The sequence below is a fragment of the Sciurus vulgaris genome (genome assembly GCF_902686455.1).
Source record: "Sciurus vulgaris genome assembly, chromosome: 8".
NCBI classification, from domain to species: Eukaryota; Metazoa; Chordata; class Mammalia; order Rodentia; family Sciuridae; genus Sciurus; species Sciurus vulgaris.
Window position 1 is genome coordinate 14,526,532 of NC_136468.1, and position 24,841 is coordinate 14,551,372.

Here is a 24,841-nt window from a genome sequence, read left to right on the forward strand (position 1 = left end):
AATAATCTGATCAACAGTGAACTTCTTATCAGAAACAGCAGAGATCAGAAGGCAATGGAATGACATATTCAAAGTACTGAATGAAAAAAAATACAACCTTTTAATGAAGAATTCTATATCCAGCAAAACTATCTTGCAAAACTGAAGGCAAAATAAAGACATTTCCAGATAATTAAAGACAAAGATTTCACTGCATCAAACCTGCCTCACAGGAAATAATAGAAGTCCCCCAGACTAAAAGGAAATGATACTATAGACTGTAGCTTGAGTTCCCATGAAGAAATAAAGAGCACAGAAAGGTAAAGGCATAGGTAAATATAAATGCTATTTTAATAGTCTCTTTTCTTAATTTAATAGGTTTAAAAGGCATAAGATTTATTAAACAATAAAAATGATGTGGGGTTTAGAAAATGTGAATATAGGATATATACGACAATAATAACAAAGGAGAGAGAAAAAATGGAATTTTATTGGCACGAAGTGCCTACATTTTACCAAAATTAAATAGGTGTTAACTTTATGTAGATTATGATAAATTCAAGATCATAATGTAATCTCTAGAGAAAGCACTAAGAAAATAACAACTACTTAGAGGAAGAAAAGTTTATCTGGGGCTCACAGTTTCAGAGACCTCAGGACATGGTCAGCTGACTCCTTTGCTCTCGGCCAGAGGTGAGGCAGAACATCATGGCAGGAGGGCATGGCTAGGAAAGCTGCTCATCTCCTGGCAGCCAGGAAGCAGAGGAAGAGCAGGAGGAACCAGGGACAAAACATATAATCCCCAAGGCATGCCCCCAGGGACTTACTTCCTCCACGCATGCCCACCTGCATACAGTTGCCACCCAGCAATCCATTCAAATGATCAATCCCTCAAGCCACTTAATAGGTGGCGGCTCTCATAATCTAATCTTTTAGAGTTCTCATAATCCAATTGTTTTACCTCCTGCAGTAACACAAGAGCTTTGGGGGACATTTCGTATCCAAACCATGATACTTCCCTTCCTGGGGAATCTTAACCAGCACCAGAACTGCCACTACGGTGCCACACTACTGACTTACAGTGAGGTTCATATAAACTCATCATCTTCAGCTGGATGTCAAAAAGGCATTTGTCAGAGTTGCACAGTTCAGAAACTAACAGCACACCCACTCCTGTCAACATCATCTTGAAAATACATCCACAGTCCAACTTCTTTTTAGCATTTCCACTACAGCCTGGCCCAAATCACCATCATTTCTCACCTGGCTAAGTACAGTAGCTTCTCAACTGGTCGTCTTCCTTCTACCCCTCTTCCTTCGAGGCTCCTCCTGATGGCCAGAGCAGGCCTGTTAGGTATAGATCTTATGATGTCAGTTCCCCATGCAAAACTCTTCAGGTCTTTCCATCACAACTGAAAACCATATGAAGGCTCACCTTGGCATAAGGCTACACGATCTTGACCATGGCTAACCCAACGAACTTGCTCTTCACTTCTGTCCCCTTCAGCCACTGCACTCCAGCCACATCAGTCTCCCTGGAGCTACGGCACATTCCAAGTACCTCCTGCCTAAGAGCCTTGGCCTTCTCTTTGCTCTACCTGCATGGTTCTTCCATCAAATACCCATTTGGTTTCCCCCATCTCATCTGAGAAGGTTTTTCTGACCATTTTTATAGAAACTCTCTTAGTTTTTTTTTTTCCTTCCAGAGCCCCATGACTCCTTTAATTAATTTTTTACCTGGCTTTGGTCTTCTATTTCCATTAGAATGTATGAGAACTAAAAATGTCTATTTTGTTCACAGTGGAATCCCCAACATTCAGAACAAACCCTAAAACAGGTAGGTGCTTATTAAATGTTCACTACATGAAGACATGAATGGCTGAGGGGGTGTATGAATGAATGAATAGCTGGCCCATCTCATCCCCAGGCAGAAGAAATGTAAGTAATATGAGCAGAGACCCCAGCTTCCTCAATGACTGGTTTGTCCTAAACCTTTGCTCTTGCTAAAGTCCCCAAACGCCAGCCTTCAGACCTTCAGACCCATGCAGGTGTATGATCAAGTTTTCCCTCACCCTTGGCGTGGGGGTCGGGGAGAAAAATAGCAAGAACAATGTGCTGGATTTTTCCATTGAGCTAAGTTTTATAACTGTCCTTTATTCTGAGATTGTACTCCTCCTACTAGAGACCCTGATAAGATCAGGGAAAATGAAAAAAGCAGGCGGAGCCTGACATTAAGCTCCTGAAAACTGTGTAAAATAAGCCTCTGTATATAAAATCCTGTCTTCCCGATGACCACGTAGTTACTCCTCTTCTTGCAGGGTTGCATTTCAAAAGACCGTGTCTCCTAACAGGTGAATTGTTAAGTTCTCTCATCTCTACTGAGAATCCGTGGTTTGAAACACTCAAGGGAGATAAGAAACCTTCCATATCCTACAGTGAAGAATCGTTACATATGGAGAAAGACTGCACTCTGGTTCATATATTTTGTAAATCTACATTGTGATTTATCGGCTGCTGTTAAAATGGGGTCACCTTTACTTAGATTCTGGAATCTCAGGATGGTGCCTATTGAAGAGCACTACATGCTATCACTCCTTTTCATTTCTACTTACAGTAAACAAGCTGGGAAAAAGACAAGGGGCATTGAGCTGCCTCTCCTGGGGACCTCGAGGTAGTATAGCAGTCATCTCAGTGAACGAGCTGCCTGGTACTCAGCAGCCTCCTTGACATCACCTGTTGGGGCTTACCAAAAGACCATTGCCCGGCCTGTGCTGTGGCACACACCTGTACTCCCAGCTATTCGAGAGGCTGAGGCAGGAGGATCGCAAGTTCAAAACCAGCCTCAGCATCTTACTGAGGCCCTAAGCAACTCAGCAAAACCCTGTCTCTAAATAAAATATAAAAGAGGACTGGAGATGTAGCACAGTGGTTAAATGCCCCTGGGTTCAATTTCCAGTACCAAAAAAAAAAAAACATTGCCTCTGTGCTTTGGTGGGATCACCCACTCTGAGATGCCAATCAAGCAGGAGAGAAACTGGTTAGTTCTCTCTTAACAAAGAAAATTTAAATAACTGTCCTTCCTTTCCATAGAAAATGCTATTTCCTATTTTGCTAAGAGTCCAGGTGAATCCCCTTTTGGAAATCTTTTTGAAAAGCAAAAATCCAAACACAAAAATAAAAAGTTGGAAGAGGAGGAAAGAGTAAGGAAACAGGGAGGAGTGATTTTCTTTACTAAAAGAATTGTACCTTGGTGCTGGGGTTCAAAGATAGGTCTTATTCTAGAAGGAGGCCCTTGTTCTGTTCAGGGTGGGATTATAAGTTCCTAGTTTAGGAGCCACTGTTCATTGGAGAGCCTTCAAAAATGAAAGGAAAATATGAATCTGAAATGAAAATAGAAAAATAGGAGTTCAGTTAATAAAAGTGTTATTGGGGAAGGAAGTGCCTTTGACAGTTAGGCTCACGGAGTGCAGAATTAAGAGAATTTAAAGAGGCTAAGCAGACTTGTGCAGAATCGAAGCGATCAATAAGGGATCGGTAACAAGGGGGATCTGTTCCTGCTTCTGGCCTTGAGGAACAGGGAAGGAAAGGTGCGCAGAACCTGGCAAGAGCCAAAGCTGCAGAAGAGGGGCCCCCGCAGGAGCACAGCACTGTCACGCTGAGCAGAGGGGGCACAGATAAAGATCACCACCTCCTTCGCTTTGCCTTTTGGTCCTCTGGTGGTGTCCCTGAAGGACCAACCCAAGTGGAAGGCACACAGAAGGGAGACCAGTCAATGCAGTCCAGCCTCCCAGGATAGAGAACAGACTCAAGGCAAATGCAACAAAACCAACAAGGAGCCCTGGACTGACTTTGAGAGTCTGGACAGCCCTCGGCACATCTAGACTTTAGGAAAGAGACCATGCTAGACAATGTCTATGGTCTCTTTCAGTTTTAACATCCCATGGCTGAGTTTGTACCTGGAAGTGATGTTCATCTGAGGACTATCCATATCTAAGAGATATGTAGAGTTAGTAATGACACTTTAGCTACCATAGTTATCACAAGGCTTTAAGCCAGAGCTTAATCTACGAAACAGTCTGTTTACCAGTTCCAACATCTAGATAGACATCAAATCCATGGGCACAGAAATACGTACGTCCCAAGGACTTCTCATCTCTTACATCTCTTTGTCACCAGAGCTGCTTTCACCTCTTGACTGGTTTCCCTTTAGGCATTGAAGAGTTCAGAATTCCAAGTGACCCTTGTTCCTTTTGAAAACAGCAAATCTGGGTCTATTAAAAGAGGAGGTATCTTAGACTCCAGAACCCCTGAGGTTGTGTGTGCAGGAGAGAGGGTTCAGACCCCCACAGTGACAGAAAGGGGCTAGAGGTCCAGTCCTAATTGTTAGAGACAGCCTCTCCCATCAAAGGCTCCCAGTACCTTGTACCCCTTCCATCTGTAGAGTGGTGACTGCCCCTGCCAACCAGCCGGGAAAGGATCCCATAGCCAAGAGGGTCGCTGGCACCCAACAAAAGCCTTTGCTCTTCCTTGTCTCATTAATCATTTCTAACAACTTCAGTTCTATAATTTTACAAAATATTTATCTTCTTATCTCAGAGCAGTTTGGACAGGAACACTACCAAATAGTAGACTTCTATATTTTTAAACCTAAAGCAAATAGAGCTCTGAGAGAAATTTCTTTCTTTTCAGGAGAAAAAAATATATATATAAGTGATGAGAAACATGTTGGATACAATTTCAGAGACGTGGTTTCCCTTGACCCCAGGAACCCTAAAATGTGTTTTTCCCTATGTGAGTGGTAGGGTGCTACTGAGACCCTCAGGCAAAAAGCCCAGGGGCATCTTAAGAAAAAAGACAGTTTTAAATAACCGCCTGTTAAGTGTGGACACAGGGCCCTGGGCTGGGACACACCATGACAAAGAGTTATGTACAATGCAAGATAGATAAATTAAAATATACCTGGCTGATAAGAGCTCTAATTTTGTCTTATCAACTTACTATGGAGTGATTAGTGTCATTGTTTTACTTAATCATTATGGCTTAATGGGTTAACAATTTTTACTTGTGTGGGAATCTTGCAGGCGAACATGGTTACCTGGGGACTCTGCATTCATGCACCTAGAAGGTCCTGGCAACAAGTGCCAATTGCAGCGTCTTCACCTGCTCTTTCTTTACTTCTTGCACTCCTCAGCCTGTCTGGTGGCACCTGGCACTGCTGAGCTTAGTGTGCTAAGCTAAACGGAGCTCTAGGTCAACTGGAGCCCAGCTGAGCCTTCAGGGAAACAGAGCTGAATGCAAAGTCAAGGTCCAGGAAGGGAGCCTCTCTTCCCGTGGCTTGGAGTTCTGAGTGAGATATTGGACCCTGTGAGATGTAAAAACGGCAGGAAGGAATGATGGGATGGGCCGACCAGGGCTCCACTTGGTGGGAATTGCTAAAGAGTAATGAGAGTGGAAAAACTGATCCAGCGCATCTTGGGGGGCAGGGAGGAGGGAAGAGCCCGTGCAGCCAGGTGCTCAGCAGGAGCCTCTTGCTGGGAGAGGCTGATTGTGATAAATGTCAAGATGCCTCAAGGAGATTAAAGCAAGGCCAGCGCAGAGCTCCCACTCTGCCGACGAGTGCGTCGAACACTTCATCCTACACTCTTCCCTTTGAGTTTCTGGAACTAAGTGGCTCTCTCTGCTCCATGATGCTTTTGCTCCTTAGCAATACATTACCTTCTGGTCCCATCTAGTCACATAAGCAGGGTATACTGTAGTGGGAAAGAGCACTGTTTCTGGATCTACATGGCTCACTTTAAATCCTTCCTCTGTCACTCAGCTGTGTGACTTTGAATGAGTTATTTAACCTCTCTGTTTTTCAATTTGCCCATCAATAAAATGAGATGATAAGAAGAGTACCCATGCCTAGGGTTTGTATGAAGGATCAGGAAACGAGTGCTATAAAGGTGACCTGGAAGCTCACTGTCTATGCGACTCTTCAAAGCTCAGTTTCCACATGTGTAAGAGAAGTTGTACTAAACTAGTCAGCTAACAGGAGCATCCTGCAGCGCATTTGAGAAGATTGGAGGCAATGAATAAATTCAATATAAAATGCTAGACATACCGCAGTTGCTCAATACATAGGGGCAGCTATTATTTTACCAATCTGTAAGTATCGGGGCCTGAAAAGTCTTTAATTTGGGGAGTTTTATTTCTTTAAAAAGAATTCTTGTAACATTGGTTCTTGCTCTGGTTTGAGTATGCTCTGCCCAGTGGGGCAATGAGGGGGTGAAGCCCTAGAGGGGTTCAGATCATGGGGATGAGCCCTCATGAATGGATGGATGCCTTTCTCCCATGAGTGAGTCCCCCTCCCACAGGACTAGGTCACAGGGCCAGGTCAGTTACTGTGACTACAGCTGCTCTTGCCCTTCCAGCGTGCCTTGTTCTCTACTCTTTTTCTGTAAGGAACAGTGAGGCTGCCCCTCCAGCCCACCCCTCACGTTTTACCTCCTCCGCACCATGAGTGGACACAGCACGAGGCCCTCACAAGGGGCTGAGAAGATGTCGGCAGCATGGTCTTGAACTTCTCAGCCTCCAGAACTCCAAGCCAAAATAAATCTCTTTTCTTTATAAATTATCCAATCTTAGGTATTCTGTTATAGCCACAGGAGGGGGAAAAAACAGGAAAACAAAGAGTTTTGATAAGTTTAAATTTTGCTTCCTTAAAGCAAAGAACGTGTGTCGTTAAAGTTTGGAATGTCCTGGAAAGGCTTGTGTGTGGCAGCGGTGTTTGGGGCAAGACTCTGGGGAAGTGACTGAATCAGGAGGACTGATCTCATCGATGGGTTAATCCACTGGTGGGGTCATAACTGAATGCATTATTGGGAGATGGTAGAAACAGGGGGAGGTGGGCCTACTTGGAGAAAGTAGGTCACGGGGGTGTGCCCTGGGTTGATCCCGTCCCCAGCCCCTTCCTCGTGCTTTCTCTTTTCTTCCCAGTCTCCTCCATGAGATGCGCAGTCCTGTTGCAAGTGCTCCCTGCCATGAAGTTCTGCCTCAAAGAACCAAAGTGAGTGGCCAAGTGACCGTGGACTAAAACCATAAGCTAGAAAGCTTTTCCTCCTTTACATTGATTTTCTCAGGTATTCCATCACAGCGTGAAAAGCAGACTAACACACCTATGTTGAATTAATAACTTCCACTAGAGCCTGCCTCTGAATTATCATAATGATATTAGATGGCGGTTAAGCCTCAGATTTAATATAGCCACATGCAATTTCTTTTAAAAACTCTGCTATTCTGAAATGCATCTCCAGGGAAAAGCTGAAATATTATCAACAACTGTTGGAATGGAAGAAGATGACTTCCCATTTAGAGCAGAGAAAGGACTATAAGTGGGAATCTCCTGCCATTTTCCCTTGGCCAGGCACATTACGAGGGGCTCATCACTTCCCCCGTCACCAAAGGTGCCGAGTTCAGCACCAGCATCCCGCCAGCACCTTCCTGGCACTGGGCTTGCTTCTGCCCTTCCATCATCAAGCCAGGCTTGCCCTTCCAGCTTGGCTTGTTCTCTACTCTTTTTCTACAAGAAACCACTGATATTCAACATTATCTGCAGCTCAAAAATCTCAGAAGAAGCTCTAAAGCCACTAAAGAAGAGATCCCAGTTCTGTGCACACAGTAAAATACTCGTGATTTAAGAAACAACTCGAAGGGAGCTATAAAAATGGATTCAAAAGGAAGGAAAGGCAGAAGACTGGTCACGTGTATATCAACGGAGGACCTGGTCAGTACATGTGATGGTACCTTGGGGTGCCTGACACAGGCCCTTCAGAGGGTCTGAGACCCCGATTAAGGTTGCCAGATTTGGAGGGGGGAAAGAAAATCCAGTAAACTTGAGTTTCAGATAAACAACCAAAAATCTATGTCCCAAGGATACTTCAGTCATATACTAAAGGATTATTTGTCATTTGTCTGCAATTCAAATTTCATCGACATCCTATACAGCCTAGCAACAACACTTCTGATTACACCCTGGTATTGGCTGCTCCCACCCCTGGGAAGCTGCTAGAAGTTTTCTCCCAATCACACCTCTGGAGATAAAAAGGCAGAAAAAGCATGTTCCCATCCTCTTTCCCTTTCCCCACTGACAAAAAAGAATAGAGATTCTGAAGAAAAATCCTTCCCCAGGTGATAGAAGGGCAAATTATGGATATTGCACTCAAGGGAGCTGAATTCAAACCATTTGAGCAAAACATTCCGTCTTAATTGCCTTTCAGGGTCCCTCGTGGGCTGGAGCATGGATGCAGGGTGTGCTGTGGTGTGAATGTGTCTTCCGTGTTGACAGCTGGGACCTGTAAGAGGTGATCAGGGCACGAGGCTGTGTCCCCATGAATGGATTAGCATTGCTGTCACAGGAGCGACTTCCTTACTGCAAGAATGGGCTTGCTGAGAGAGTGCTCGTGCCTGTGCACATGCTCTCTGTTCTCCCACCACGGGTAACACAGCCCAAAGGCCTTGCCAGGTGCTGGCATTTTGATATTGGCCTTCCAGCCTCCAGAACTGTGAAAAATAAATTTATTTATTTTCTTTACCAGCTACCCAGTCTGTGGCATCCTGCTATGATGACACAGCACAATCTGAGGGTAAGTGGTTGATCCACGTCATGTGCAAGTGTGCATTTCACAGGGATGGGTACATCCCTGAGAGGGAGCAAGGAGGGAGGGGTGATCTGCCAGGCCCTGTTCCAGGTGCTGGCGAGGGTCACACAGGGAACTAGACAGACATGGTTCCTGACCTCATGGTGCCCACATTCTAGAAGGAAGAGGATCTGAAAAGAATTAAGAAGATCAATAGCCCTGTATTCAGAGAGCAACAAGTTCTATAAGGATAATGATAATGGAGGTAACAGTAATTGGTCTACATGCACATTCTTTCCAACCCTCAATGTCTCTTCAAGTTTTAACTCTACAGGAGTCACTCCATGATCCACCTACACCAGGAAGCCATCTCTGGTCACTCTGTCACTTAATAATATTCAACCTCCCCTGAATTCTTAACTTGCAGGCTATAGCACAGAGTACCTTATATGTTTGGCCTAATTATTTTTAAATCCTTTTTTTGAGATATTGTCACTCTACCTATAACTTCGGGGAGAATGGCACTATTCCGAATACCACTTTTCTAGTCTCAAAAATACCTCACGATGTATACAGGAAATACAGGAATTATGAATGAAAGATCTGCCACTTGCATCAATGGGGGAAATGGGTCATTACCCTGCGAGATTTTTTCAATTCCATTTTACTCAGGGAATAATAAATATTTGATAATATGATTTGATTTGAACTAAAATAAGCATAGCTCCATTGGGATGAATATCAACAAAAATGAACCCAATTTGCTGCCTTTCTTCGGTAGCTGTCCAGAATTTGGAAGAGATCTGATTCTTACTCAGAATCATGTCCTCAGAGACAGATTTGGACAGAATCTAAATTGTGTTAGGCTTAAGCTAAACAAGCTTTCACTAAGTCCATAGATATTTCCAGAAATTACAGGTTTATCAGAATTCAGAAAACAAACAAAATTATTTCCCAAATTATTATTCCCAACCTTACCCCTAAAATCTTTTCCAGTCTGATGATTTCTCGAGTGTGGTCCAAATAGTGCTTGTTGACAAAACAAGTGGATTTATATCTGTCTCCATATGGTATTTTCTATCATGGATCATAATGAAATTCACAGGACAAATTTTACAAACATGGAATTCAAGAAATGTTATGATTTAGATATTAGGTGTTTCCCAAAAGCTCATGTGTGAGAGAATGCAAGAAAGGTTAGAGTTGAAATGATTGAAGTATGAAAGTTTAACCTAATCAGTGCATTACTCCCCTGACTGGGATGAACTGGGTGGTAAGTGCAGGCTGATAGGGGATGGCTGGAGGAGCTGAGTCATTGGGGGTCATGCATTTGGGGACATATTTTGTGAACTGAGCTTAGTCTCTTTCTACTTGCTGGTGTCATGTCCCCAGCTGCTCTCCTCTACCACACCCTTCCACCATGATGGTCTGCCTCACCTCTGGCCCATGGGGACGAGGTCAGTCATATATAGATTGAGATCTCTGAGACCATGACCCCCCAAAGAGACTTTTCTTCTAAAATTGTTCTTGTCAGGTCTTTTGGTCACAGCGACAAAAAGCTGACTAAAACAGGAAAGTCTTGGAAGAAAATCTACTCATGGCCTGCTGATTCTCCTGTCTCTATTTCAGTGGGAAAATGTAGAGACATTCCCAAACCACATGGAGCTCCAATGGGAAAGCTGGCTTATGTATACAACATGGCTGCACTTGAGCTTGAGGACAAATGAAAACATATGAGCATTATCACAGAAATGAGAGTTTGCAGAAGAGGATCCTCCAAAGGGAAGGGAAGCATTCTGAGACCTCGATGATCTCTCTCCTTGCTGGAAACTCAATAGGCTCTCAGACATTTTTTTTTTTTTTGTAGCGTTTTTCTATTTTGTAGAATGTTCTCAAAAGAAGACCCAACCTCTGTAGCAAAAGTATAACATCCAGTCTCTGAGAAAATTATCTGTAAGTGTAAAATGAACACATCTCAATCCACAAATGTCTTTTCCTAGTCCTGCAGAAGCAAACTGGGCTCTGCTTTGGGCCTTTCTGGGCCTCTGATTTTCCTCCCTCCCGTTCAACCTGCCCACACTGGGGAAATTGCCCTGCTGGACTCCTCTACATGATGCTTCTTTCCTTTCCTCCGACCTCTCTGACCCATCCTCCTGTGCCCTTTGCTCTTTCCCACAAGGGCAGTCTGTGTGCACATATGCCAATCTGGCCCTCACTCTTCTCTTTCATTTACGAATCAAATCCTATTTTATGACTTCATGATCACCTCTATCTATGACTCTCAGAACTGCACTCCTCACTCAATTCTTCATCACAGTCCAGTTCAGGAGCCCACAAGCCTCTGACATCATCATCACAAGTCCTTCCTGCCACGACTGACATTGTCCCTATCTCCATTGCTCTCCCCCACAGCCTCCTTAGTCTCTGTCCCCCAGACTTGAAAACCTGGAGTCATCCATTTGCTCACTTGACACGTGTGCTTTTTATTTTGCATGCCCTTTGTAGCCAACCAGAACCAAAGTTTCAGCCCATATTATTCTTACTCAAAATGTCATCTTCCTTCCTCTCCATTTATCCCAATGATGACTGCCTTCAAGGCTCAATTTCAGTTCAAACTCCTCTCTCCCTTTCCTGAATGTTGGGGCCTTTATTCACCATATTTTCATTGGGGAACCTAGTAAAGCATTGCCTTGGGCTGGTAACCCAAGATACTTCTTGAAGAATCTTTTGTGAAAATAAGTTATACACTGTGAGTTACTTTACGTATATATACTTGAAAGCTTCTGGGTCACAGGCACTGTGTGAATTTCTTTTTAAAGGACTCACCAACTCTGGCACATAGTGAAAGAGCTATCCTCCGTAAGATGGCTGTCGTGAGGCCTGTGCAAAACAAGAGCCTAAAAATAAAGGCTTGGACAAAGTAGTGATAAACACTTGGTAAATTGAGTAAGATAGAATCACACAGGCGAGGCGTGGTGGTGCATGCCTGTTACCCCAGTGACTCGGGAGGCTGAGGGAGGAGGATTGCAAATTCAAGGCCAGCCTCAGCAAACTTGGGAGACCTTGTGTCAAAATTAAAAGCGCCAGGGATATAGCTCAGTGGTAAACACTCCTGGGTTCAATCTCAGGACTGAAAACACACACACACACACATACACACCTTCCCCCAGCAGCCACAGCACCAGTTCTGCCCCGCCTACCAGTTTCATGGAAGGCACAGGTGTTCTAGAGAACCTGGACACATGTGGGCATTCATTGGCGGACACAGGTTTGGGTCTTGGCCGATCAAGTCAGACTCATACAGACTAGAACCACTGTTGACTGAAAGTGGAACATGGAAATGCACTAACTACGATTCCCTTTCCTGGGTGCCTTCCTGGCAATGGGAATGACATGCTCTGACACGGAGATCCGGGGCTCAGGGGCCAGCACAGTAGAGCAAACAGCACCGTGCAGCTCATTTGACAAGGAGGAGTAACGCGAGGCCCAGCGGGGAGAGCGACTTGCCCAGGGTCCCACCTCAACTGGCTCCCGTTTACCCAGGCCCCTGCCTCGCTCCCCATCCATCCCCACCTCCAGCCCTCCTTCAGTGACTCATCCAGCCTGGAGGACTCTTCTCTCAGCTCATAACACCTCGCCTCCTCTGCTAAACTGCTTTTCCGATACCTCCCAGGGTAGCCATAACCCCACAAAGCAGAGAAGTGACTTCCCTCTATCCCTCGCAAGAACAGGAACTCGAGAGACTCTTGTGATCTTTAAAATCTCCAAACTAAAGCTAATTGTTGGAGTCCGACCACAAAACAAGTGACAGCCCTGCAACCCTCCCAGCAAAACACCAGGGTCCCAGCTGACCCCCTGGGTTCAGTAGCAGGGATATTCTCCCCTTCATCTGTCAGTGGACCCAAAAGCAAAGGAAATCAATGCAGGGTCACCCAAGTTTGGTTGTTTGGGTTTGTATAAATTTTACTTTAGACTGAGCAAAAAGTCTAAACTGTCTCTTTTTTTTCTTATTAAGAATTCAATATTTAAAATGCATCAAGAATATCTGATATAAAAAAGAATGATTTTTAAAAATACAGACTGTGGCTAGTTCATGAAGAAAGCCAGATGTGAAAGGAGGAGAAAAAGGAGGTTGAAAGATTGAACAGAAGGTGAAGTGGGAAGTGACCTCGGAAAGGCACAGAGGTGCACACCTATGATCCCAGGGACTTGGGAGGCTGAGGCAGGAGGATAGCAAGTTGAGGCCAGCCTCAGCAACTTAGTAAGACCCTGTCTAAATTAAAATTCAAAAGAGCTGAATGTAGCTCAGTGGTAGAGCAACCCTGGGTTCAATTCCCAGTACTACAAAAAAAAAATAAAAAGAGGAGAAGAGAAGGGGAGGGGAGGGGAGGGGAGGGGAGGGGAGGGGAGAGGAGAGAAGGAAAGAAGGAAGGAAGAAAGGAAGGAAGGAAAAGTGGGTAACAAGATTCATCACAATTAAAAGACAGAAAGAGCAGTTAATCCCAGATAAGGACTCAGGAAGGCTGCTCGTGGAGGTGCAAATACACACACATACGTGCACACACACACACACACACACACACCACACACACACACCACTTGAAAGTGCTGTTCTGTTTATATTGTGTTATTTTCCACTCAACAATACTTTAAAATATTCCAAAGAAGTCCCATGTGGCTATCCAGTAGTTGAACTGTGAAAGAGAAAGTAAAATTTTAAAATTTTAATTAAACTTAAATTTAACCATTAAAGCAGTATAAAGTCTTTTCCCACTGAACATGACTTTATTTTTTTTACTCTGTTTCGATGTGAAATCAATTCTTCTAAAAAAGATAAACCAGTTTTATTAATATGGATGTGAATTAAAGAAAATGGATTTTTTTTTTTTGGTACTCAGTATAGTTATTGAAAAACTTTTAAATGTCTTTGGAACAACTTGGATAGGTGGATCCACATTTCCAATGCTAAGTTTTATGAACTCTAAAGACAGATCAAGTATTCCTGATGAAACTTTAGCATTCAATCCAGATGTGTTTTAAATGTAAAACACCGTCCGATTTTGAAGACTTCGGACCAAAAGAGAATGTAACACATCTCATTAGTAATTTTTACCTTGATAAGTTGCTGAACCAATACTTTTAATGTACAGGGTTAAATAAAATCCATTATTAAATGTAATATCTTTTTACTTTTTAATGTGACTACTAGAAAATTTTTGATTAAATCGGTATCTCGCATGTTTCTATTGGACAGCATTGCTATTTTTTAAAGGTCTGGTAGAAACCAACTTCTTCACATGCCTCCCTAAGTTTTTCTGAAGCCTTGGTAGCTGAGGAGCCCAGTGAAGTCTAATTTATGTGCAAACGCTGGCTCCTGGCTGAGGGGAACCAGGAGATCAGGAACCTTCCTCAGGTCAAAAGGGATCCCAGGAGAAGTGACAGAGTTCTCAGCTCATGGGCAGGACTTCTGCAGGCTTCTCCACCAGGAAGAGCCACTGAGGCAAAGCTTGGCCAGCACCCAACTTCCAAAGGAGGAGGAGAGAAACAGAGACGTAGCAAAGCAACAAGAACACACACAGACCCACAGCTGTGGAGAACCAGAAAGCAAATTGCTTTGTATGAATGAAAGCAATGTGGTGCTTTTGTCTGTGCACTTGAACCTGGAAAATGCATCCTGGTGTTTGCCAGTTTAACTGCCTTCTAATAAATAGTGTTCTCCAATCAATTAAAAAGTTTGGCTCAGAAATATGTTAAAAGTAAAATTTGTAATTACAGGAATTCCTGTCCTCCTTTACAACTGAGAAAATCATTAACTTTCTACTTTGGGAAAGTAGAGGATATTGTAACCCAGAGAAGAGAATCCTCTACTCTTGCAGCCTAATCCTAGCACCCTGGAACTTTTTAATGTTCCATGTTAACATTATCAAGTCCAGTTGCCACCAGGTGTTGGTTTTGCCATTAGTCAGAAACATTATTCTCTCTGGAAGCTGGATGCTGGGCCCTAGAATTGTCCCCAGCCAAAGATGGCACTTCACCAAGGTTAGACCTTTCCAAGCAGCACCCTGCTTTCAATGACAGCAAGGCCTGGCATATGCCTCAATGCAGGAAACTCAGGGCTGTGCCAGCTCCAGGGCCTCCCGAGAGCTGGCTGTGGCCTTTGTTGTAATTCCATTGCCCCTCGGCTCTTCCCTGTCCTGGTCCTGCTTCACCCAGGAAACTCCCCAATAAACACCTGCATGTGTCACTCTATCAGGGTCTGCTTCCAGGCCAACCCGCCTAACAACTCCAGATTACAGCAAATGAGTACCCACACACACACGTGTGTGGGAGACACGTGCACATGTTCAGAAGGGTATTTACCTACCCAGCATTGGGGCTCAGAAGTGACGTAACCCAGCATTGGGGCTCAGAAGTGACGTAAGGATATTTGGACCAGCTAACACAAAAACTGCAAGCTGCTACAGTTCCCGCAGGCTCCCCAAGTTGGAATGATGACTGTGAAATGCTTGCCAGTCCCCACTCTACTAAGAAGAGGAAAGAATATACCCAAGTGCTAACTGCCCATGCAGCTGTCCTCACAGCTATTTACAACCCTTCACTAATAAGTTCGAGAGGTCAACTTCAGTTATCCCAAGGGGGCCAATTACTTTGACCACAGACTGCACCCCTAGCCACACAAACTCCTGGCAGCACCCTTGCTGTTGGTCACAGGGAGGTCTGTGTGGGAAGACAGGCTTAAGTGGACACAGTGGCCAGGTCAGGTGACTCTCAAAGGCATGCGTCCACAGGGGCTGCCCCAGCTGCATTTCTGCTGCAGTCTCTTCAGTTCATTCATTGCTGCTTCATGGACAGGTATGACTCTTCTGAGTTCCTGATCATTCCATGTTTGCTGTTCTTCACTGGAACCTCACTTCTCTACTTGGTTCACTTCAGTGCTGATATTTCAGTTTGATGGCATGGATATTTTTTCTGAATGAAGCATGGAGAACATTGGGATGCAGGTGAAATACAGTTGAGATTTACACAAGTATGGGCTTTTATTACACCCCATCAGACCAGGTGAGGCTAAAGACTGTCTTCCAGGTCTCCCTGACAGCCTGTCTTCTCAGGCCCTCAGGAACCCTATTCTCACTTGTCCTAACACTGACCCCTTCTGTTGCTTCCTCTGTTGCCTTGATAGAGATAGGACCATTGCAGTCTGGACTCGGACCTGATGCCTAGGTGTCAGGTTAAGACTGCCCTAAGCATCCCATCTCTGGGATGCCTGGCCCCATCTCTGGGCTCAGAGCCTGAAGACAGTAACGTGATTTGCTAACTAAGCTCCCCAGCATGACCCTCCCCCAAATCATCCTGACCTCCAGCTCTGCTCTGATTGTGCCTACTTACCTCCTCCTGCCCTTTCCTTCTAAACAAGGAATTTAGTTTTGTTGTTTGACTGCATTGAATCACCTGCTTACAGGTGAAAATGCAAACAAACCTTAAAAGTTGTTCAGAGCTATCAACATTTTGGTTTATTACCTTGTAGCCCTTTCTCATGTATATGCATATGTATATGTATTTCTTTATAGCATTCTAGTTACTTAGCTCTATATACAATTTTGCATTTTGCTTCTTTCAATTAATATTCAATATGTAAGCACTCTTTCATGTCTAAGAATTTTGCACAAACATCACGTTTAATAGTTACAGCACACTCTACTATATAACCGAACCATAATTCATTTTCCTACCCCCATTTTTGAGCACTAAGATCATTACCAATTTTTAGTGATGAATGATTTGAATATTAAACTTTCTGTGTATTTCAGGTGTTTTCCTTAGGAGAGAGGCCCTTAAATGAAATTACTTCCTCAAAGGGGATGAACATTCTAAGACTCAATAGTTATAGCCAAATTGGTTTCAAGTAAGGTTATATCAATTTAATCTCCCACCAACACACCAATAATGAATAAGAGTTCTCTAATTTTGCTAGGGAAAAAGATAGATATTCATATGTATTAATTTGCATATCAGATTACCTGGTGAAACCAAACTCTTTTCATGTTTGTTGGAAATATCAATTTCTCTTGGCAAACTGTTTCCTTTAGGCATTTAGTCACTGAACTCTATCTGTATTGACATGCCCTCTTAATACACCGAGAAAGTTAATATTTTGTCTATCTTGTGTGTTACAAGTATTTTCCCTGTTTCTTTGTCTCTTAATTTTTCATTAATTTTTGGCCTGCACAATTTTTAATTTGCAAACAAACCTATCCATCTTTTCCTTTTTCATCTTCCTTAAATTTAGAAAATCTTTCCCCCCATCAGAGCATCAGGGGGAAAAAATTACCTGTTTTTTCTACTTTAATAGTTTTCTATTGACTTCTTTCTCCCAAGACATTTCTGGTCAGCTTCTGTCTGGCCTTCCCTTACTCTGGACTATTTAGGCCCAGCCCCTCACCCATCCCATGAGCTACAATTGTTCTGGGAGGAGGAATAGAGATAATTCCTTTTAAATGACTCCATATATTTTGGGGAAGATGCTGGCTTCAGGCAGCTGGCATGACTGTTGTTATCTCCCAACGTTGTGCGCAGTGCTCCATGTCCGCCCCCCACCCTGCCTTCAAGTACTGCATCTGTTTGTGGCCCTTAGTCTGGGAGGGAGTAGGCGCAGGGCGTACCACTCACGACTTCTGGAGATACGCTATGTACATGTATGATTACATGAATAGTGTGAACCTACATCATGCACAACCATAGAAACAAAAAGTTGTACGCCATTTGTGTACAATGAATCAAAATGCAGTCTGTAAAAATAAAAAAATAAAAAGACTTCTGGAGACCCTTCTGAGGGGCTCTGGGAACCCACCCACCCATATGTATACACACATAAATACCTGCTTACTCATCTTTCCTATCTGTCCCTTTCCTGGCTTCTCTGCACCAAATTTCTGTAGCTTCGTGAGTTTGGAAGTGGTTCAGTCAATGATGCTGGGGAGCCTTCCTACTTCCACTCAGTCCCAATCCACCCTGAGATCAGGGAACCCCTCCACCCTGTCCAGAAGCTGGAATCAGGGAATATCATAGCAACTCTGGCCTGCTTCTCCTGCCCCAGCTCTTGCTGGAGATAGCAGAGAGGAAAAAATCCCTCTTGCCTGCTTCTGTTTGCTCTTATTAGAAGAGTGAACAGCAGAAAAGCTTAAGGAACATCACACATGTAAGACTGGAAAGGCTGATCTGGGTCAGGTCACACTGCCCACAGCCAACAGAAAAGCACTGTGTATCTGGGAACCAGTACAAGATCCAAAGGGCAAGGACCACAACCATCTTGTTCACTGTACCGCCAGGCCTGGGGAATGCCTGGGAATTTCTTAGGGCTCAGTCAATCATTGTTAAGGAATGACTAGGACCATCGTCTCCATCATGTATGTTTCCCTATGACTAAAACAGTAACTAAAACACTGTGACTAAAACGTGTAGAGGGTCAACTGTAATCCAAGAGGACTTTCTAGGGTTTTGTTTTTTGTCGTTGTTGCTGTTTTGTAAACAATGCACATTTCTTTCCCTTGGCTAGCCCATGCCCTACAAATACACTTTGGGCACTTTATCTTCAAGTTCCTTAACTTTTCTCTAGGCCTCATCACTAAAATGATAAAGTTAGATTAAATGATCTCAAATGTCACTTCCAGCTATAAAATTCCATGATTAAATTAATAACTTAAAGATGAATGCTTTTATTGATGGTTATAAATTCTGTTCTGTCTACATATGGGCCTAGAGTACATGCCATAATTTACCTCTGACTGTACTTTACTGGAAACTGAAGTTCAAAAGGGAATTAGAACCATAAATGCCTTTTCCTACCCTTCTGTGTACATTGCAACACAGCCACAAAAATTATGATTTGAGCAAGCAGTCTACACCAACCAAGAAACTATTATTAACAAAATATATTCCTTACTATAATAAATCAAATGCCCTATTCAATGGTTCTGAAATTTGGTAGTGGTTATTCCCAGCATCATGAAAAATCAATGATAAAGATGTACAGATGGAAGCCCATTTGCCATAGAAGGCTACTGTGATGGGAATCTTAATTCTGACCTTCTAGAATGTTCTAACTAGTATTAATGTAAGTAATTAACATTAAAATGAAAATTGATCATCAGATTTTCTTTTACATGGCCTTAGAGTTTGGTGGCATGTGTTCAGAGTTGCCGACTCATTTGAATATTTGCCTAATTAGGAAGGAATATGCAGCTCCCGCTGCCAGCAATCATGTCGTGAGTTTTAAAACCAAATATAAATGCCTTTGTATCACCCACTGATTTGGATTGCTCACCTCCCACGTTTGCATAGACAATGCAGAACTGACCAAATTGTTCCTCTCCTCTGTCTTCTTTCTCACCAAAGCATGGCCCTGACACTCAGAAAAGACTACAGATGGCACACAACTACTCTGAGGACATGTGGTCTGAGGAAACACAGGGAAATTGGGATTGATTGACCAAGTGTGAGGAAATGTGATGGTCAAGTCCCTGGACCATACTCTGGACCAGAGGACGTGATGATGATGTCTGATTCTGATGGAAAATATTGACTCCAGAAACTTCTGGTATGCCTAAATTTTACCCCTGCTTTAGTCTCTTCCATGGTAAAGCCTCCAGAGTCTCCTTTCCAGCCACATGCAACTCCTCCCTGCCCCTCAGACATTCCTCCCTCCAGCCTCCTCTTCTCCATGACTTTGCTGGAGCTGTTATATCAAAGAATTCTTCGTTTCCCACATCTGCCTGGGAATTGCCAGTCATTCTTCAAGGCCCACCCCATTTGAAACCTACCTCCCCTAAAACTCTCACTGGATCATCCTAACCTCAGGAAGATGATCTATCCTTCTTCCCACCCTCTATGGCATTTGATTTGCCTCAGGGTGCTCTTTACAGAGGTGATTTATGTATGAATATTGGCACTTTGAAGTTTTAAGCAACAGAGGACAGAAGCAATATCTTCCTGGTATTTTTTGCTCAGCCATGTCTATCATAATCTTCACATAAAACTACAGACTAGCAAGAAGCAGGCCACAGAAAGAAAGCAATTACCTTCTCTTGGTGCCTATGGGCCAGACAACTTTTAAGAGTATCTCAGAGGATCACTGCTTCTAGGGAGGTCATGCCCTAGGTCAGGAGTTATCCAACGTTAGCTAGCACATAAGAATCTTCAAAACTTGTCAAAATGCAAATTCCTGGGCCTGCTTAAAATTTTGATTCTAGTTTGAGCTGGCAGACCAAGAATCTGTTTTTTGCAAGCCCACTCAAGGTATCTAAGTTGATGGTCCTACAGCCACTGTTTGAAAATTCTGCTGTGGAGAATATTTCATATGAAGGGGATGTACACACAATGAAGTCAAAGAGGTTGAACTCGGCACTGCCAATTTTGCAAAGGGAAGAAATATTTTTGGTGGAGAAATCATGGGGATGCACCGAGCTCTCAACATTCTTTCAGTGAAAGGTGCAAGTCCAAGTGCTCAGAGCTTTCTAAACATCTAGTCTGGAAGTACCTGTGCTAGAAGAAACCTAAGGCTCTTTTCTTCCTGAGAGAACACATACCCAAGTGGGCATGGAAGCTGTTACCCCAGCCTGCCTCTTAACTTCTGCCTGTGTTTAAATGCAAAGGCACCCCCCAAGAAAGATCAGCCCAAAGTGAAATAAGAGCTTATGGTCACATGTGGTTTTGGAGTAAGATTCGCAGGGTTAAAACGGAGAAAATTCATCCTCAGAACAGTAATATCAATTCTACCTTTGGCAATTCCCTGGGCCAGCACTACTGTGCTCTGAGCTAATCCTCTGCCGACCAACTACATTCTCATACTGCTTAACTTCTTTTAATAAATTAAAGAAACATCTCTTTTGCCTACTACATGCCAGATATCATACTAGACTTCGTGATTAAACAATGAATAAGACATGTTCCTTGCCCTAGAGTGGATAAGCACAGGAGTAAATAACTGGAGCATAAATAGAAAGTGTGCAGACAGTCATACACACAGGAGGTGCCCGGCTCCACCTGGGAGACAGGAGGATGGAAGATTGAGACCCAGCCTCGGAATTGACTCCTCCAGGATTACCACACAGGAATCAATATACTCTCCCTCCATCTGCTCAGTTACAGAAGAATTTTCCAACTATAGGAACAGACACCACCTATTCCTCTCTGGTTATTAGGGAAGGCAGCTCACAACTATGCTCAGATGAACTCCTCATCTTTCTCAGCTGCCTTCATTCCATCCCTGCTCCCCAGACTGGGCCCTGACTGGTGGGTCCCCTGGACCTTGAAGCAGGGGACTTAGGTCCCTAGTGGGGTATGGGCCTAGAGGGTGACTGGAGGTTCATAAACATCCACAGCTAGGGAAAAGTTTCTGGAAGGAGAAGGAGAAACTTACGTTACAGAAGGAGGAAGTAAGGAAGTTGAGCTCCTAAATTCACACAAGTTATTATGGTTAATTCACACTTTCACATTTTTAAGACTAAGAGTTAAGTTGTATAAACAAATATAAGCAATACTGACTCCATCATGTGGTCAATTATCTGAAGCACCAGCCAGCCACAGAACTGCCTGAGCGTGAGAGTCTACCCCTCTGCAGGTTCCAGGAGGTAGAAGCAGCTCCCCACCTGGCAAGCAGGAATGAGAGAGGGCCCTTGAGCTTCCTGGGAACAGCTCTTCTACCCCTAAACAGGAATGCTGCAGAGGAGATGCCATGTCAACTATGAAAAGAAAATAGAGAAATGGCTGGTCCTGAGTGTGGAATTATTTTACTAAGTAAGTGTTTATTTTTATGAGGCATCTGCAATTTTTCTTAAGGTTACATACTGAGTAACTGCAATCATTGATTACATTAATGGATTACCTCTGGAGAAGGAATCTAATTACATTTTTGCACAAATTGCAAAATGTAGATTAATTTCAAACTTCCTTGGCAACCCTGTTGTTCTTTTCTTGAGCTCACTGATAGGGCTCTGGGTCAGGAGGCCCAAATCATGGCAAAGAAGCTGGAATCTTCAGAAGGCTGTGTTCATTCACTCCACAAATATGCACTAAGCTCCTTGCCTTCTGTATGCACCAGCTCTGTTCTAGGGGCTGAAGGTACAGATACAACAAGACAAAGTTTCAGTCCTCCTGGAGTTTCCCAAAGTGTTAAACAGCTTCAGGAGCCATAAAAGCCTGAACAGTCCTGAACCCATCTGGGTAGCTGCTGGGCTTTACCTCCTCAACCAGCTAGGGTTGGTGCCTCTAAGCCAGGGGTTGCCAACCTCCTTGTCTCTGAGGGGGGAACTAAAAGAGTAGGAAAAGGACTAAACAGGAGAAGGAGGGAGGGACACACAAGCAGCACACTGAAGCCTGATTGATCTACTCAGAGATGGCAAGAGTAAGGTGACAAGGAAGCAAGGACAAAGTCAAGGAAGAGAGAACTTAAAAAAGGAGAAATGCAAATGGCGACAACATTCTTTTAACTGCAGCCCTTCTCAGGATCATAGATAGGAAAATTTCAAAAATGAGTAACTCTCCTTTATCCACCAAATGAGCATATATTTGGGGGGAAAGGATTCTCGCTGCAGGTGAAGAGGACAGTAAACTGGTTAAACTTTTTTTTTTTTTTTTTTGCGGTGCTGGGGATCAAACCCAGGGCCCTATGTTTACAAGGCAAGCACTTTATCAACTGAGCTATCTCCCCAGCCCTTAAACTCTTCTTTTTCTTAATTGATTTATTTTATTTTACAGACTGCATTTTGATGCATTGTACACAAACGGGGTACATCATTTCGTTTCTATTGTTGTGTACAATGTAGATTCATACCATCCGTGGAATCATACAAGTACATATAGGGTAATGACGTCTGTCTCATTCCACAACTTTGGTTAAACTTTTCTAGAAAGCAATTTGACTTTATCTATCAAGAACCTAAACTGAATGTTTGTATCTTTTGAACCAGGAGTTCCTATTCTAGGCATTTATGCTAAGAAAATTGACAGAAATATGGTAAAAGATTTATGTGCAAGGATTATCACTACAACATTATTATAATAACTCAGACCTAGCTAACATAAATATTTAACTTTAAAGAAAAGGTTAATTGAATTATGTATATCCATATGGTAGAATATTAGGAAGTGAATAAAATGGATTATCATATCATTATAAGCAAACCTTGGGACACAAAATTATATGTAAAGAATTATTTATATTGTGGAAAGAAAGGCCAAGGATACACTACAACAGTCATTTATCTATTGATGGTGACTAATTAGGTGACTTTTTTCCTGTTCCTTTGTACTTTTCTGTCAAAATTTTCTGTAATAATTATGTTTTATCTTAATATACAGGAAAAATAAAATAGACTGATGAAAAAGAAGAGCTAATATAAAAAGAGGGGGGAAATGTTAATATAATGAGGAAGAAAAGCAGGATGTCACCCCTGCTCCATGGAACTGGGATTGGGGTGGGTGGTTATATATACAGAGGGATTAAAACCAGAGGCTTAAAGAATTCAGATGATTGGCAAATACTTGCTTTCCAGAGCAGCACTTGGTGATGTCTTTTTCAAATGTCCTTCCTCATCCCAAAATTAACTGGATTTACTGTTAGGTTTCATTCTTCCACACAACTTGTAAATAAACTTGGTCTGAGTCTATGGGACTTTAAGTCTTTCTTGGTTCCACCATATTTGGCCCCAACTTGAATTCTAGTTGGTCCTTGAAACTTTATACATTGAAAAAATGTTTCAGAAGAACTATAGCATTTTTCAAAAACATCCCTAAGTGTATAATTAAAATTTTTCCCCAAAATAAAAATACAGTACAGACTGTAATCAATAGACACTTTAGAGTCTTTCTCTGGAGACTCCATCCCCCTGAGGGAGATGAATTAGATAGTCTTGGAAAGCTTCTAAAAAGGGTGCCCCATCTGTTCAGCACTTACCTTTCACTCAGTAAACTATAAATACTTAATGATGAGGCCAACGGTGATGACTAAGTTGATCAATAATGAGCATGGAGGCGGCATTCCATCTCCATGCTCTCCAGGATGGACGCCTGGAATGGAGGGAGACTGCACCTGAGGAGACAGCGGCTGTTCCTCCGTGGCTCTACTCATTCACACATTGCTCCTTCCCTACCCATGGCAGCTCGGTGGTCCCAGAGCAGGGTGCTGAGAGGTTGTTTCAAGACTCTGCTAGAGGCTCTGACAGCTGATATGGAGGATACCTGCCATTTCCTCATGAGCATCCTTTGCCCATGCAATTTTAATAAGCTCAACCTCAAGAAGGGAAAAAGGAGCCTGGGACCATTATTGAATTATTCACCACTCCAACCCAGCAGGGCAGAGGAACCCCTCTTCAGAGAGTAAGCGATAGCTACTCATTGATTTCTCCTCCTTATGACCCCTAGACGAAAATCCAGTTTTATAAATGAAAGATAGAAGAAAAGCAGTCTTCTTAGATTTGTTTGTGAATAATTAGTGAATTTGTGAATTTTTAGAGGTGACACTTTTTTTCTCAAGAATAATTTTGTTACTTTAGACTTGACTAGAAAAGCAAAAAAAGAAGAAGCAAGGACTTTGATCTTGGTATGTCTAAATATAGCACATATACACATATATGAAAACTAACTTTTATGCATTAATGACTGAAAAAAGTGGACTTGTTTAATAATAAAATAAAAATGATGATTAGTATTGAGATTTATAAGCTAAAATGACATATGCTTCATGCATTTATTAGATCCCTATCTTAGCCATTTTCTTTGCTGTACCAAAATACCTAACACTGGGTAATTTATAAAGAAAAGAGGTTTATTTAACCCATTGTAGTCCAAGAGCATGGAGGCCAATGAAGGATTTCACACTTCTTCAACTGGTGGCAAAAGTGGAAGGGTACATGGGCTCATGCAAAGGAAACAAAACATGAGAGACAGCCTCACTTTTTAACAAACTACTCTTGTGGTAACTAATCCACTCCCAAGAGAAAGGCATTAATCCCTCTTATTGACTCTTAAAGGCCCAATCTCCCAACACCATCACAATGGCAATCAAATTTCAACAAGAGTTTCAGAGGGGATAAACCATATCTAAATGCCTGGGTTGGATTAGCTTTCTAATGTAATAATAAACAAATGTACATACACCTTACCTGTACATGTCACCTGACATGAATTCCCTAAATAAAATCATATTTCTCATGCAAGAGGTTCTTCCATGAGTTATTCAACCTGTTAGC

General features: G+C 42.8%; 1 protein-coding gene across 2 annotated transcripts in view; it reads right to left on the bottom strand.

Moving 5' to 3' along the window:
- Positions 1-24,841, bottom strand: part of TMEM178B (transmembrane protein 178B) — a 340,063-nt gene that overhangs the window by 190,437 nt on the left and 124,785 nt on the right. The window contains exon 1 of one of the 2 annotated variants that reach the window (XM_079150141.1): positions 5,075-5,189. The exons of the other annotated variant lie outside the window; for it this stretch is intronic. Coding sequence (XP_079006267.1) covers positions 5,075-5,093 — 19 coding nt within the window. The 5' untranslated portion in view covers positions 5,094-5,189. Of the gene's footprint in view, positions 1-5,074; positions 5,190-24,841 lie in introns of those variants that run through there. 2 annotated transcript variants of the gene reach the window in all.